The following is a 16123-nucleotide window of genomic DNA, read 5'->3' as shown; positions in this document are numbered from 1 at the left end:
AACACGTACCAGGGAGGTCCCGCATCCTGCCTTGAAAAAGTTCCTGTTCAGTTTCCTTCGTTGGTTAAAATAGGTAAATTTTTCACGTTGGGAATCTCAAACTGAGGTGTGATGGTCAAGCGTCTCGTCTACGTTGCCTCCTTCTGAGAAGTTCTGCTCGCAGACGCGTTGCTGCAGGTAGTTGGGATGCGGGGTGGGTATGATGGGATGGGATGTGGTTTCTTCCAAAGCACAGACGGAAACAAAAAACCTTCCTAACGGGACCTCTGCTTGTTTTCACCTCTAGAAATATGTTGAGATCGTACGGTTTTGTTCAGTGCTGTAGACGCAGACTTGGAAGTTCAGTAAGGACTTTGAGCCCAATATGTGATTCCTCAGTTGAAGAATTCTTCATATCAAATTTGATATGGATAATATAGTGTGCTGTTTCATCTTTCTTTTTTAATGCTGCTGTTTGCTCTCAGCTTTTTCTTAATGAGAATGGTGGTTATTTTGTGTTCTGTAATATCATCAGCTGTTAATATTTTAGAGGGATTTGCAGCTCTTCACAGCAAGCTCGTGTTTCCTTTCCTATCTGCATGCTTTCCTATCTTCATTTGTGATTCCAAACCATGTTGAAATGGAAGTTTAAGGCATCTTTTCCTCAGTCTTTGTCAGAACAAGTTCTTCTGTAGAGTAGACATCACCTTTCATGCTTCTGTTACCATTTTTAATGTTTATACTGTGAGGTTTATGAGGTCGATACTCATGTTTTGCAAAAGAAATGGTGCTCACTTATTATGTAGGTTATTTTTCCACTCTTCTTGACACTATTAGCTGTTCAGCAAAGCCTCCATATGACTGAGAGCTCCAGGACATGTTTCATATACCTCGCAGATGAAGAGTCTTGCTCTGGGAATACTTCCCAAATGCAATATAGTCGGCAGGTACAAAAGCCCCACTATGGGGTGGAGGTGGGTTGAGGATGTAGCTGGTTCTCAAGACAACCTGGCAGTATCATCTTCCAGCATCTTCCTGATTTCCTTCTTTGTGCTGTGGGAATTTTGAGGGGTTCTCCAGACCTGTTGTCAGCCCCGTGACCTCATCTGGACAGGTTTGCCTCCCAGATACGGAAGAGCTACGGTTTTGTTGTTCCTTGACTAGGTTGCTGCATTTAAATTACAAGCTGAAAGATTAAAAAAAAGAAGAAAAAAAGAATTCTGGTTGAAATATTGAACATTAAGGAGTTAAATGCGTTTCTTCTAAATCATGAAATGCTTCTCTCAACCACATCTGAGTTGGTATCTTTTCTTGTTCTTTAAGGCACAGATGGTAGAGTTGGCAAGTGCAGCTGGCTGGCTACAAGGAATCCTCCTTTGCTCCGAAGAACTTTCTTCCTGTTCATTTCCTCTATACTTCCTGATGATCCAGACTCATAGAAAAACAGTAAACTTATTTTTGCGTTTCATACTGGCTGATGGAAATGCCACCTATTAAAAAAAAAGGTATGCATGTGTACAGGCTAAAAAGTATATATGCTAAGAAACTTTTCTAGATTTGGCTGGGTATATTTTCCTTTTTTTTTTTTTTTTTTTTTTTTTTTTTGTAGGGGTGCTGTCAAGAAAGTGGCACTAATAAAAGCTTGGCCATTTGTCAGGGCTCTTAAATCTGTTTGAGGATGGAGTGTGGACACTTCTCGTAACACTCCCCTTGTAGCTTCGGGGTGTCAAGCTGTTGAACAGCAAGAATGGTGGTTCTTTTTTTTTTTTCTTCTTACTGTTGCTCTGTGGACTCGTTTAAGCTGGCGTTAAAGGGCTTGAGGTCAGCACGCTAACATTTCGTAGCCGGTAGGGCCAGATGCACCGCTAGACCGTGTGTGCGTGGTTACTGAAGTCAGAGTTCCTGAAAATTGCAGACAAATTGAAGACAACAAAGCGACTTTTCGGAGACTTCAAAGTCACGTTGTTCCTCTGCCCTTTGGTGTCGCTGTCAAATGGGACCGAGCGGTTGGCAGCTTGGCCGGCCTGTGCTGGGGGCCGCTCTCCTTCGCCCCGGGGCTCTCGACAGCCGGGAGGGCGATGGGTGACGGGTGGTGGAGCAAAACCGACAGCAGCTCGGTGTGAATGAGGAGCGGGGCTGTTTAGCAGCAGATTAAAGCAAGCGCATGCCTTGCTTGCCTGAACTGGAAGTGAAAATTTGCAATCCTGGCAGTCGTGAAGCTTTTTTCAGGCCATAGATTCGCCAATTTAAATCTGCTCTTTGTTAAATAAGATTCATATGTAGAAGCTGGAAACTGAGGGCCAGGAAAAATGGACTGTTGTCATTACATTTGCGTGTGTCGTGTTCAGGTTTGGCAGTAAGTTTTTAACTGCAGAGTGTGACTTGAACGGTGACCATCATTTGCAGCTTCAGGAACACTCAGCTTGGTTTAAATTTTAAAGAAAGATGAAGTCTCATGCCTGGTAGGGCTTCCTTAAGCCTTTGATTGTAAAGGGCTAATAGTTTTAAAGTTGTTTTTTGTTCGTGATTTAAGATCTGTTGTCAGCGTTGGGTTTAAAAATTACGGCAATATGTAAATTCTTAAGCACTGCATGCTGTAGCATGCTTAAAAAATAGGACAATTAGGTCATTTGCTTTGTTTTTCTGTCATTTGCTTTGTTTTTTTCGTGAGCAGAGGGAGGGTAAGGGATTGAACACTTTGAAATAGGACTTCATAACATGGCTTAGATATTCTAATGACTCACATTCTAGATATTGAGAATGTTGATCATTGCAGGAAAGGCAATAGCTGTCTATTTTTGCAACTTTCTTGGGGTTGTTTAAGAACTCAAGAATTGGTAAATATTTCAGTATGCTTTTTTGGACAACTGCCATTATTAGGAAAACATCTGAACTTGTGAGTTATAGGACTAACACAAGTCATTTGCTTTTACATATACATACGTAACATTCAAAGTGTGTACTGCATATTCTTTAATTTGATCCTGGCATGATGTGAGTATATAGACAGCTATTTTTGAAAGTGATTAGAACTGCTGATTTGCATAATGATACAGGATTTTCCTCATAGCAACTGGGAAGACTGACATCTTTAGCATGTGGGAATGATTTTGGGCTTTAAGAAGAATGTTTTGTTAAATCTACAAACAGCATTAGAGCAAAGGCGCTTCTGAAGTGGTGTACGGATTGTTGCTTTGGTATGTCTTCAGTATTGACGGAGCATCGCGTTTTCCTTGTGGCACTTGATAACTTAGCATAATGATTGGGTGCTTTCATTTTAAGGTTCTTGGGTATAGTGTAGTGTTGTCATTGTTCATTTGGAAGGTGAAGTTTTGTAGTTAGAAGTATGAGCTCAACTAGAAGATGACATTTCAGTGTTTTGCTGTTGTGTATCGTGAGTCTGTCTCGTGTACTCTTTTTTATTGTGATCGCTACCTAAAATCCCAGCCTCCAAGTTTTACAAGGTTGAGAAAGGAATGAGTGCTCTAAAAACTGTTGAAACCGTTTCTGGGAATGGGTTTCTTAGGAAAGAGCTGCTTTGGCAAAATGTGGCAGGGTTTATTTTATTTCATTTATTTATTTATTTATTTTAGAAAGCCCATTTCAAATTTTGGTAGTTAGGACAGTTTGGTTGACTTCGTTTTGCGTTTGTTGTAGAACTCGCTCCATAAACAGCTGAGGCTTTATTGATTTTTTTCGTTTCCCTGTCTTAAAAAAAGCTTGGAATTGATAATGAACTTGGTGCATGTTTTAAATCATCAGTTCTTCCAGATTTCTAAAATTATCAGTATTATTACCTATTTCACTCTGACTCAGAACTCTTGCTTTGAATGTAAGCCCAGCTTCCAAGCTCCTTTGTAAGAAATCTCGCCTGGGTAGCAAATATCTTCGTTTCAGCTTTGGAAATGAGTGTTAAATCAACTGAGGTGTGAAAAGCAGTGTCTGGACTGCTGAGCATGGCTGGTGACAGCAGAATTTGCTGAAGATGATGCTCAGAGGATGGTCGCTTGGCTCCGTACCCTTCCCCGCCGTAGTCACAGGCTGTCCCTGGGCAGGACCTTTTTTGTTCCCCAGCATGAGGACAAAAAACAGGTTAGTGCGGATGCAGTAACAACCATCCCCTTTGCTTGCTGCACATTTTGGGGCATCTTTTTGCAGGATAGAAGAGCTTGGTTTTTATGGCAGCTTTTTCAATTGAGTGACGAAACTGCTATTTCTGCTCAGAGATTTAGATCATCTGTGCAAACAGCTTCCACGCTGTTCTTCCATCTCTACTTTGCTCCTTGAAGCAAAGGGCATTCATCAGGTGCCTGAACCAAAAAAAGAATTTCAAAGCCACGTGCTGCTTTAGCGTGCTCGTCAGAAGCATATATTAAAAAGACATAAAATGATCTTCGCCAGCAATATCAGTGCATTTGTCATAGTTGTTGCTCGCCGCGGCCACTGTCCTTAAGGCCAGATCTGCTGCAGACAGAAGAGTGAGTCAGCAGCGGCGTGTGAATCGCATTCCAGCCTTGAGATACTTTGAGATAATAAGTAAGGTACTTCAGGATGCTTATATTTAGATGGGGGAGGAATTGACTTGCCTGTTTAAAAAACAATCACGTTTTTTCTAAAAACAGCCCACCCATCTAGGCTCACTGTTGGATCCATTTGTTTTTCAGCAACATTTCAGTTTTTGTGCTGTCAGGTTCCAAAACCACAGAGCATCCAACACTTTTATTGAATCAGCTTCAGCAAATTGATTCATACTTCCCTCCCACCGCCCCATTTGAAGTCTCTTTTTCATTTTCTTTATTTACTTGCCATATTGTGGTACACCTTTTGCAATACCAGATCTGGGTTTAAAAATGCACCTGGAATGATGGACGATTAAGGATTCAGTCGTGCTGAAAAGCAGAAACCATGTGAGCTGTGCGAGTACTGTTCCTGCATTGGTGGATTGGGGGGTTGCATATTTTGGAACTTATTTATCTCTCTCTGCCTGCATGTTTTGAGGCTTTGGTGTTTGGACGAGCCTTGCAAACTGGAAATGCTGCCGTTAAGATGTTCTGTTCCCTTTGCTCGGGATGTCTGTCTGCTTTGCTTCCATCTCGCACCAGCTGGGAATCCTGGAAAGTGTCTCGGTTCTTAGGCTCTCGCGGAGGAAAAGCCAACAGCAGAAGAAAAGCATCTGAACATAAACTGCAGGCTGAAACGCGTGAAGAAAGTGTGTAGTAAAGCCCTTGACTGCAAATAGAAATGTGAGCAAGTTAGATGGTAATTTGATGAAGTTAGAACATGTGTTTCACAGCTGATACTATAGTTTCTTCTTTATATCTCATCTGAATCTCTCCTCCTGCAGTTTAAAGCCATCGCCCTTTGTCCCATCTGGATTATTTTGCTAGGGTAATTCATCCAGCCCTGCTGCTCTGAGCGGGATGCAAAGGGAGGTGCTTTGGGGTATAAATGCTGAAACTGGCAGTAGGTAGAAATCAGGTTGATATGGGGAATAATGGAGCGTCTGAAAGTCGGGTAATTCACTGTTAATAGGCATAGAGCAGATACACGTGGGTTACACCAGTTTCTTCTGCTTATGGCAAGTATTAAGTGACAACACAGTAAATACCTTGCTAATTATATAGCAGCTTTTGTTAATTTAACAAAAAGGTGTGGACTGCTCGTGGAGTAAAATGCATTCAGAGTGAAGTTCAAAGTTTAAGATTTATGTGATTCAGTCGTATCTGAAGTTATCACAAGCTCTGCGAGTTAAACAACATGATGCTTGGTGGTGTTTTTGTCTTTTTTCCCCCCAATATAAGCTTTTTTTGGGGGGTTGGGCAAGTACCGAATCGATTGGAAACCAGACGTGAACTCCTTTCCGTATCTGTACTTAAGGCAGCTACAGATATTTATTTGGATTTCTCAAAAGCTTTCAAATTTTTTTTCATTGTCTGCTTAAATCATCTTTTGAATAGTCCAAGCAGACCAATGTCTTAATACTTGGATTACAACATAGTAAATGCTGATTTTTTTTTTTGAGAGTAGAAAACATCATTTGTGTCTATTCAGCTCATAATGTTTTCCTTAAGTCTTCCAGGTAACGAACTGTAAATGTAGAATTTGGTCCGTGCTGCTTCCCTGCGAGTCCTCAGGCTTGTGGGAATTCTGCAAGGATGGAGTAAAGTGGTTTGTATCCCACTTCAGGCTTTTCTTCCTATGCAAGTAACAGGAATATTAATATCTTAGAAGCTGCTGCAGTGTCGTCCATTCTGATGTTTACTCTTTGGAGCTTTGTTGTATTTTAACCTTAAAATGAAAAACGGTTCTTAAAATTGTGGAATAATTGAGGTTGAAAGGGACCTCTGGAAATCACCTATTTCAGCCCCCTTGTTTAAAGCAGAGCCAACTTCAAACATGTCGTGCTTTGTTCTTATTCCTTCTAAAATTAGTTTGAGGAGGAGTATGTTAATGCGGTAGGGTATGGCCTGTTTTCGAGCTGCTAGTTTCATTTCTGTTTTACTTCTCAGTGAAGCTTCTTCACTATGTTATCATTTCTAATACTGTTTAAAATTTGGGGGTACTTTATTCTCTTGAGTTCTGTTTAAAAAAAAAAAAATCCATATATCATTATAGCACCAGGAAAACAAATACCAGTATTTTTTTAGCAATTTGTTTTGAATTCCTTACTGGCTCTGGATGTAAACTTAAAATTTTCTTATTTGGCCTTTTTCCTTAGCACTAATTTGTTTCTGGTAAAAGATGCTTTTTTTAAGTTCTTTATCTCGGGTTGCTTTTGGCAAGTGAATTAGAAGTAGTGCAGAATAAGAAACGAGAATATTTTTCCAGAAGTAGGGAGTTCTTTTTTTAGCAAACAAGATATGTAATTATTTTCAGATCTGTACTTTCCCATCTATTGCAATATCTTACATTTAGGCATTCAGAGCTACCTTAGCAGCTGCTATAGTGATCTGTGGTGTAGAAGTCATGGAAAGTGATAAAAACCTTCATGTTTTTGTAGCCTTGCGTGCCTAAAATGCACTTTTTTGCTTGTTTTTGCGTGGTATACCTATTTTGAGATCAGTGGGGACCTGAGCATGGGTTTTAATTCGGAATATCTTGCAAGTTAGTCACACGAGACTATTTTCATATTAAAAATATTATAATAGTGTCCCATTGGATTTAACATGCTACTCAAATGTAGCATCTGTGCAATTCTGGTGAGACGATGTGTGATGGAACTGGGTTACTTGACTTCGCTTTTCTGGTGGATTGTTACCCATCAGCTGCCCAATAGCACAGACTTCTAATAAATTATCTGTTGAGTTGTAGGGAGATTATAGTGGCTGTGGTTGAAGTGCTGCATTTTCAAAAGTTTCCCTCCTGATTTCCACCCCCTCAACCTTTTTTTCTCAGTTTTTTGGTGAGTGTGTGTTTGTTTGTTTGTTTTTAAAGATCCCTTATTACTGCATGTATAAAACTGAATTGTTCACATATGGGAATTGATTGGAGTTGTTGCTCTGACTTTGATACAGTTAAACATTGATTAATGGCCGTTTAATGCTATTGTAGAAATTTCACGTGCTTTACGAATGTTTCCGTAACTTGCCTATTCAGATATTTATCCAAACATAATTGCTATGGGTTTTCCTGCGGAGAGGCTTGAAGGAGTATATCGGAACAACATTGATGATGTAGTAAGGTAAGGCTTTATTTTTCCTTTCCTTAACTTATTCTTTTAAATCACAAGTGTCCTTTTCTGCGCTTATTTATGTTTTGCTAAGGAAAGGTGGTGTGTTCTGACTCATAGAAATGCCAAGACTTTTGTACCTCGTAGTTGTTGCCTTGTTAGATTTCCTGAAAAATGTTGGAAGCAGCAAAAATGATATTTTCAAGAATTTTAGCCCAGGCTGCTGTTCTGAGTTATCTCAAATGCATGTAACCTGCTTTTCCAGTGTGAAAAATTGACTTGAGTAAATTGCGTTGGAGTAAAAGGAGGTTTTCTGCTTTTAGAAAGATGTCGGTCTGTGCCTCTGCTCACGGTGTGGAGAGTTTCCTCAGATAGCTGATGGCATTTCAAAATATGTTTGCCCATATCCTTTCTTCAGTTGATAAATGGACTGCTCGATAAGTTAATTCTGGTTTAAAGTAGTAAGTATAGGTGACTTTAGATAAAGTTTTTTACATCTGGCTCTGTTCAGTAATTGTGGACAAGCGAAAAAATCGGCTAAAAGTCATTATTGCTAGTGATGCTTTATAGCACGTTTTGTAAAAAAACCTGCAGGTTGTAATTTTTATGTTAAAGTTATTTCCTGTGAACCGCTGGATGCAGCTGTGGAAGGTGTACTCAGTGTTCTAGGAGCATCGTTGTAATTTGTTTAGTTAGAACTCTACCTGGAATATGTAGTGTGAGAGGTTGCATTAAAAACTATATATTACAGTAGGCAGTAGCATTGGTTTCAGTTGCTTCTGTATGAAGGAAAGTAGATTTTAATGGTTAACTATGTAGATATGTGTAAATTAGACTTTTGAAAGGGAAGGACTGTATAATTATCAGTTGTCCGCAAACACCCTGATCAAAAGGAGTAGTGATCACCTAAAAGTGTAATCAACCAAATTAAGATACGGAGAGATGTAAATTAAGTGGCTGTAGCGAGCTGGATGCTGAAGTGATGCTATGTTTGCCCCTTATTTTTAGATGAGAATAATGTACAAAATGAGATCACGCAGCATTCTGTGTGTTGCAATCTGCAGCTCCTCATCTACTACTGTCACCTTTTTATTGTGGAATTTTTTTCCAAGACCTTTTTATGCAGAAATTCAACACCTTTGAGCTCCGGAGCAATTGCTGTTGAGCTGCGATATGCCAGTGGGCTCTTTCTGAATAGCTGGTATCCTGAAGAATTGAATGTTAATGCTGTATGAGAAGTACAGGGGTGACAGGGGGAGTAATGAAATATTTTTACTGATGAAATTGGAATCTCGTCCTCCATGCTGCACAAGGAGCATGCACATCTGTTCTTATTTTAATACATTGGTTTAACCACAGAGTTCTTCTAGGTTCTTCTGGAATATTATGACTGATAACCAGAGCATGTTTTCGCTTCAGCTTTCCAGGATTTTAGCAGCTAGTGTTTCTTTTCGATTTGAACAGCATGTTCTGTCATGGCTAATTAAATTCCTTCTGGCTGATGTGCAGATACACACTGTTGATGATGTTAAGTGTAAACATTTGTATGTTATTTCTTCTTGAACATTGCCAGGTGACACATCATATATAATCACGGCAATTTTGATGAATCATGTTTGCATTTTGGCTCTCTGAGGCTTCTATGGGAAGTTTTTGTTACAAAGTGAGCTTGAAAATGAGAGGAGTGTGAAAATTATCAGAGTCTTCTTCCTCCTTTCTGAACCCGGAATATCGTCGGGTGCTGTCCTCAGACTTCAGTGACAAATAACAGCCATTTAAAAACCTCGGCATTAAAATAAATGATTCTGACTGGAGCACAAAAGTTATTTTAACTGCCCTTTTTTTTTTTTTTCACTGGAAATACCACTGTGGCAAAATATTTTGCATAGATGATTAAATTGGAAGTGCTTACTGATACCTTAGGTAATCGATGCTTTGTGCTTTAAAAATAAAACAACCCTTCCTCAGCTTAATATATTGCCGTGCAGGTATCTTAGGAATCAGTGCAGATTGGTCCGTACGATGAATACTTCAATTGCGGGTCAGATCCTGGGCTCCCCAGTTGCAGAAGTAGTTGTATACTGGCTTTTTTGCACGAGTGAGGTTTGCAACACGCTGCCTCCCTGACTTGGAGGCACCGCAGGGCCAGATGGGACTTGGAATGCACAACCGCACATGCTGGATGGTACTTTAACGAGGCTGCAAATTAAGGTCACCGTTATTGCGATGTATATTAATACATGCCTTTTTTTTTTCTTTCTATTTAAGGTTTTTGGATTCAAAGCATAAAAACCATTACAAGATATACAATCTGTAAGTATGCTCTTATAGATGTATTTTCTGAAATAATGAGTTCTAAAAATAGCTTATGAGTGAGGGTGGCTCATTGCTGTACTGAAGCAGAGCTAGAGATGTTTTGCACATTTCTTAAAACAATTAAGCCTGATTGAGAGCACTGTTACTTCATTTAGTGGAGCTGAGTGAGGTTAAATGAAATGCTGGTGTGTTTTCGTATTACTTGAATGCTTTTAAATGACTTGGCATCTCGCCCATCTGGAGCTTGTACCATGTGATTAAAAAGTGAAAAGTAATTCACAGCAGGCTTTCTGTTAATGTATTAATGTCCACAGTGAAAAAGTTGCCAAATGAATATTTTTCTTGGTTTTTTTTCTTCTTTTTTATCAAACTGCATTGGTACCCAGGTTCTGTTCGCTTCCTCATTCTTCTTGACTGTCCCTGTTTTACTTTGAAAAAGCTATTGCAGCAATTGCTAATGTGATGGTTTCTCACTCTTTTAAGTGTAACATTTTCCTCTGAAAAATTAAGTTATGCAGAAAGCTGTTCTTGTTACAGAAGGGAACTTTTTTTTTTGTCGTTCCTGTTCCTTGATCATCTTTATACATTAGCTTAGGCTAATTCATTTGTATAAGTGATTTGGTGATGTTGAAAAGTAGGTCATGGTTTTCCTACCCCTCATTTTTTCCCAGAAATCTAATTTGAAGCTTTATTGATTCTCTGAGCTGTTAAGGCTTTATTGTTTAAAAATGAATATGTTTCTATATATCTGCAGCTAATGGAAAAATTACTGTAGTATGGAAATCTAGGCAATGCATTACATTGTAATTACAATGCATTGTGGAGATACGTATCACATAGAATCTAACACCCCCTTGAAGTGACAGGTAAAAGCAGTAGGTTGCTGTGTGTTAATTCCAGGCTTGGTCACAAAGTAAGAGTTGAGTAAGACTTCTGTGCACCTTAGCAAGTAGCTTCTCGGGGAGGTGGTGCTTGAAAAGTTGCCACTTTGCTGTATGTTAGTAACCTCACTTTACTGGAGAAAAGGCAAAAACCAATTCCCCAGCTCTACAAAGGGACAAGTTTAAAGTTTTTAGGTGAGCAGAGCTGTGACAAGACGCAAGCTTTTGACATTTATGTTGCTGATACGTGTGTTTTCAGCTGTGGAAAGAACTTGTCCAGGTGTGCCAAAGGCATGTGTTGTGGGGTTTTTGTCATCTTTTCGTGTGTGTGTTTATTTTTTCTTCTTTTTTTGTCTTCAAGTTCTTCATATAAAAATTTTAGCTCTTTAGTTTTAGTGCAAGAACCCCCCATCAATTTTTGTTGTTGTTGTTGTTGCTCACTTCAAAACCATTGCAAGTGAAACTTCCTAAAATTACTGTATTCACCCTCGGATGAAAACGTTTGCAGGAGAAAACATCCTTTTAAAGTGTATGGGTCTTCTTCCTCCCTAAAACATGGATCAGATGCAAATGAAGATTCAAGTGATTACTGCACAGCTTGGAAAGCATAACTTTTAAACTGGGTATCTCTGGCTAGACAGGCCAAGTTATCACTTCATGCAGGCAAAATTTGTCCACATGTTAAGTACCTAAGTACCATTAGGTGAATTGTTGCAATATTTGGTCATGAGATGGGAAGAAATTGCAGCCTTCAGGTATTTCAGCGGACAGAATCTCATAAAATTAAGCCGATCCTTTGTAAATAATCAACCTATTGTCTGTGTTTAAGAGAAGGAGGTGGGAGTGCAGAGGAGTTACGTGATTATATTCTGAATTATTTCAAACATTTGTCATGGGGTTTGAGTTCCCTTAAGGTAGCTGTTATATGAAGTTGATAATAATGTGTGTATTGAGCAGTTTCATTTAAAAGGATGTAGAGAGATTTTTCTGAACTGATGCTTCAATGTCAGTTATGCCTCATCCTTGCATCTTGGCTTTTAACTTCCCAGTGAATGTTTGAGCAGTCAATTTAATTTTGTTCGTTTGGGTTGGTTTTCTCATGTGTGCCTTTAGCCTTTTCCTATTTTGTTAGTATTCTTTATTTTAACAAGTTCTTTCATTTGCATCTCCTGATTTCACATACCACCAAACTGTTAGCTTCCCCTGTTGTAGTAATCTCCATCTTCTCCAGTGTATTTCTTTTAACTGTCCTACAGGCAGATAGTTCAAGGAGGCTGTAATGAACAATGTGGATTTTATGTGCAAACTAGGTGTACCTTTGTGTACATGGGGTTGGGCTTTGGCACAGGCTGCCGTGGTTTTGGTCGTGTCTCCAGTGGGATCGTGGTGACGATCAGAAAGGTGCCTGGCTGCCTTTAAACTCACTTTAATCACCAGGAGGATTACAAGAACCGTGGGAACCCACACTCCTCACCCAAAATAAAAAAAAAATGTTCAGGTTTCTGAACATTTCTGGAGATCTGGCTGTATTACAGGTCTAATAGTGTTTTTTAAAAAAACACAAATGCATTCGAAATGTGAAGCAATGGAAGCATCCCCCAAAGTGTGTGTTGGTGGGATCTCTGCTGCAGATACATATGTGTTTTGTGTAATTAAACTGGGGTATGTTTTGTACAGCCTTGTCTGGAGCTCTGCATTTGCCCTGTGTTGTGTACAGCTCCCATAAGAGGGCCTAGATTGACATGACTATGTTCCATGCTCAGTTTCTATCCTTGGTATCAACAAAACTATTTTTTATCCCTGGTGGTATTCTACTTGATACTCTCTCAAACTTCAAAATTTGAAGACTTTTTTGCCCATACGTGGATTTGTTTGTTTGTTTTGAAGACTTTCGTCTGTTAGTACCCCTTTGAACTGGGTGTTTCTTTAAAAGGAAGAAGGAAACTTTCTTGGGTAAGGCACTTTGTGTTAACTGCTTTGCTTCCTAGCAGGCTCAGCTTCCAAAATTCAAATGCTGAGCTGTTTATAACAGGCTTTGCCCAGCATGGCTGGTGGCCACTCCAGGTGTGGTGATTCCGTATTGGATGTACATACTATGTCTCACCTTTCTTCTTAAGTGCTCAAATGTAGATAATGGGTCTTTTTGAGTCCCGTCTGCCAGCTTAACCTGTGCCGTATCATTTTGGACCCGGAGAAAGCAGGAGCAGTGTGATCAGAGCTGTAAAAACTGCCAGCCGTGTCCCTAGCAGAGGCTGGAGGTGAGAAGGCTCTGGAATTTGGAGGAAGGCAAGCGCCGAGCACACATGCAACCCCAGCAGAGCTGCCCCTGTCCTTGATGTGCGAGTCTGGTGGACGAGGTTTGATGCGGCGCATGTGAGGCTCCAGTTACGTGCAACAGTCATAGAAATAGGAGCCTAAAAGTTTGTGTGTCTGAAAGTGTCACGTAAGCCCCTTATGGCTCCAAAGGCTGCAGTCATAACTTATCTATTGAGGAAAGGGAAGCTCGTGCCAGTCCTGAAACTGGTGTGCCTATTTGAACCCTATGAAGAGTACAGGTTATAATTGGAACAGAAGATCTGGATGTGTTTTGCCTGCTGAAATGTCTCCCCATCGTTGTGTTTCAACCTGGAGCCCTGTTGATTCAGGGCAGGATTGTTCTCGTCTTCCTTCCTCAACTCCGTTTTCCCTGGCATCGTGTAGGGGCGCATCATTTTGCCTGCAGAGAGCAACTCCAAGGAGAATTAAACACGGTCATCCACTTCTTGCCGCCTTTCCCCTTACCCTGAGCATCTGATGGAGCTCATTCTCTTGCAGCGTGCCATTTGTATCAGAGCCCTGCTGATCGGATTGTCTCTATCTGATTACTGATGTTTGTCCCTAGGCAAGTCATCCTGCAAGACTAGTTCAGCGTGGTTTGCTGCACTACTAGCTAACTAACTAGAGTGGGACTCTTACAGAACGGTGAGACAGACATTGATGCAACTCCAGAGTCTTTGGAAATGGACCATTTTCCAGAGTCTCTGAGGGGAAAACTGCTTGACTGGCCTTTTGAGTTCACCTATTTTGAAGAACAAATGCCAAGCTGGGGAGCACTAGCACAATATCTGCTTGATACAAGTGATCTCCGTTAAAATATTCAATGGTGCTTTCAGTAGGCTCTGGTGGTCCTGTTGTGGTCCTGTAATTGAAGGAAGAATGCTTGCTTAGGTTGCACAAACTGAGCATCTTTGAAATGTCCTCGGGATCCCCATCACCCATGTTGTTGACGCATCTTGAAATGCATTTTGAGTTCAGAGTCAATTGGATGAAGGTCGTAGCCATCTAGTCTTTCTGTGTTTGTGTGGAAGGATAAAGCTGCTCGAGTGGCTAGAGGTGTTAATACTACGGTGTTAAAAAGTAATAGTGTGTTGCATTACTTGTGTGAATGTCGCCAGTGAGAGTCACACTGACTAAAACATACTGATGCACCACAGTTACCGTAGGGTAAGTAATTGTATTTCAGTAAAATAACTGATATTTTAGTGAGCAACTTTATACATCTGCAACAAAACAGTTTATCTGTACGTAACCTCTGGCTTTTAAATCATGAAGGTGACGGCTATATATGACTTTCCAATATGTTGATCTGTACATTCCAAGGTGTGACAGATGTTGGGAGTGCATCAGAGACTTGTCTTGGACTCTTGTCTATTTTTCTTTTTCAGATGTGCTGAAAGACATTACGACACCGCCAAATTTAACTGCAGAGGTATGTTTTTACTGTTCTTCTCTTCAAACTTCAGCGTTTTTGAATGAGGGTATAAAGGAGGAGCTGGTGAATAGTAATGTAGGAGATTTGGGCAAAAGAAATGATGTCAGATGGCTTTGAGTCATTGGAGGAACTTGCTATATTCTTGATGCTTTCAAAAAAAGTCTGTTGCTGACAGTTATCTAGATCAAGATCTCTAGTAAGGCACTCGGAAGTCTACTGTTGGAAAAAATTTTGCAGAATGGATTATATAGGATTTTCTGTTCAATTCAGTGTAGAAACTTTTTGTAAAATGTAGATGTGAAGCCTAGAGAAGTCTGGTTTTTATGCAGGAGCATCACTTAGAATAAAAATGGAGAATACTTAAGCCACTGTTCATATAAAACAACTTTTTGAAGATCTGGAACAAACCTTCAGTCGCTTTAAAAAAAAATAAATAAATTCCCATGCGATTCCTCTTTGAGATGAGTTGGTTCTTAGACACTTTGCAGAGCTACCAGAGCCAGTGGGGAAAGTTTAGGTGCTCCTTTTGATCAGACCTTTGGTGAGTGGTAACTCATGTACCTGTTTTGTCAGTATTCACTCCCCAGGTAATAAATAAATACAGATTTCCTTTTATTCTTTGTGTAGAGGAACATCTCTGTCCACAGTAGTAGAGCTTGGAGTTCCTCTTCATGCAATGCTTTGGAGTGCTGGGTAGATAAGAAGTGCTTGTGTGAACATAATTTGTAGGAGATGGATAAACTTTGGAGTTTCTGGCTAATACTACATCATAGCAAGGGTTCAGCTTATTATGATTATTATTATTAATCATCCTTCTAGTTGTAAAGATCGTGTTTAGAACATGACCAAAATGTAATTGGCTGCTTTAATGTCTGAATATAGAAGGACTAAAATTGTCATGTTGAAGTCATCTTCACTTCTGATCTGCTCTTGTAATGTTGAATGACAGTGTCTTGAAACCTCACTCAACACATACAAGCCAGAAAAAAAAAATATTTTAAAACTGAGCAATACTTTGGGCAAGAGTAGGAAAGGCGTAAATGGAAAGGACATACTTCTAATATATCCAGAGCATATACCTGCTTTAATTTATGCTCTTTACTACACGGGCGCTCAGATCCTTTCACTGTTAATCCCAGCCCAAAATGCTCCTTTGTGACAGCACCTTTCACAGCTCCTCCTCTGCATAGGATGACACTGTTGTGGGGAGCTACGTGTTGCATTTTTTTTCTTTTCATCCCCAAATCAATTACATTAGATAACCCAATAGTTGACTCAGGACTTCACTTAGCAGAGGAGCAACAGTTCTGCTCTAAAGTCTCTGAACTGAATAAATTTCAAAGGGAACTTCCTATGTGTAGGCTTAGCAGGAAACACGATAGTAGTTCATTATTCAACTTGAGTCCTCTTGCATCGAATTCAAAACTGAACACTAAAAGCTCTTCATCTTCTTTGGACACTTGCTTTGTGTCCAGGGTTTTTGCAGTTTCTGAAATACTTCCATGTTCGCTTTTTTTTTTCTTTGCT

At 39.8% G+C, this 16123-nt stretch overlaps 1 protein-coding gene across 1 annotated transcript in view; it reads left to right on the top strand.

Moving 5' to 3' along the window:
• Nucleotides 1-16123, top strand: part of PTEN (phosphatase and tensin homolog) — a 46264-nt gene that overhangs the window by 8242 nt on the left and 21899 nt on the right. The window contains exons 2-4 of the mRNA XM_065639137.1: nt 7576-7660; nt 9917-9961; nt 14550-14593. Of these exons, the coding sequence (XP_065495209.1) occupies nt 7576-7660; nt 9917-9961; nt 14550-14593 (174 nt within the window). The remainder of the gene's footprint in view (nt 1-7575; nt 7661-9916; nt 9962-14549; nt 14594-16123) is intronic.

The sequence above is a fragment of the Caloenas nicobarica genome, chromosome 7, assembly GCF_036013445.1.
Source record: "Caloenas nicobarica isolate bCalNic1 chromosome 7, bCalNic1.hap1, whole genome shotgun sequence".
Classification (NCBI taxonomy): Eukaryota; Metazoa; Chordata; class Aves; order Columbiformes; family Columbidae; genus Caloenas; species Caloenas nicobarica.
This window is presented reverse-complemented; position numbering and strand designations above follow the sequence as displayed.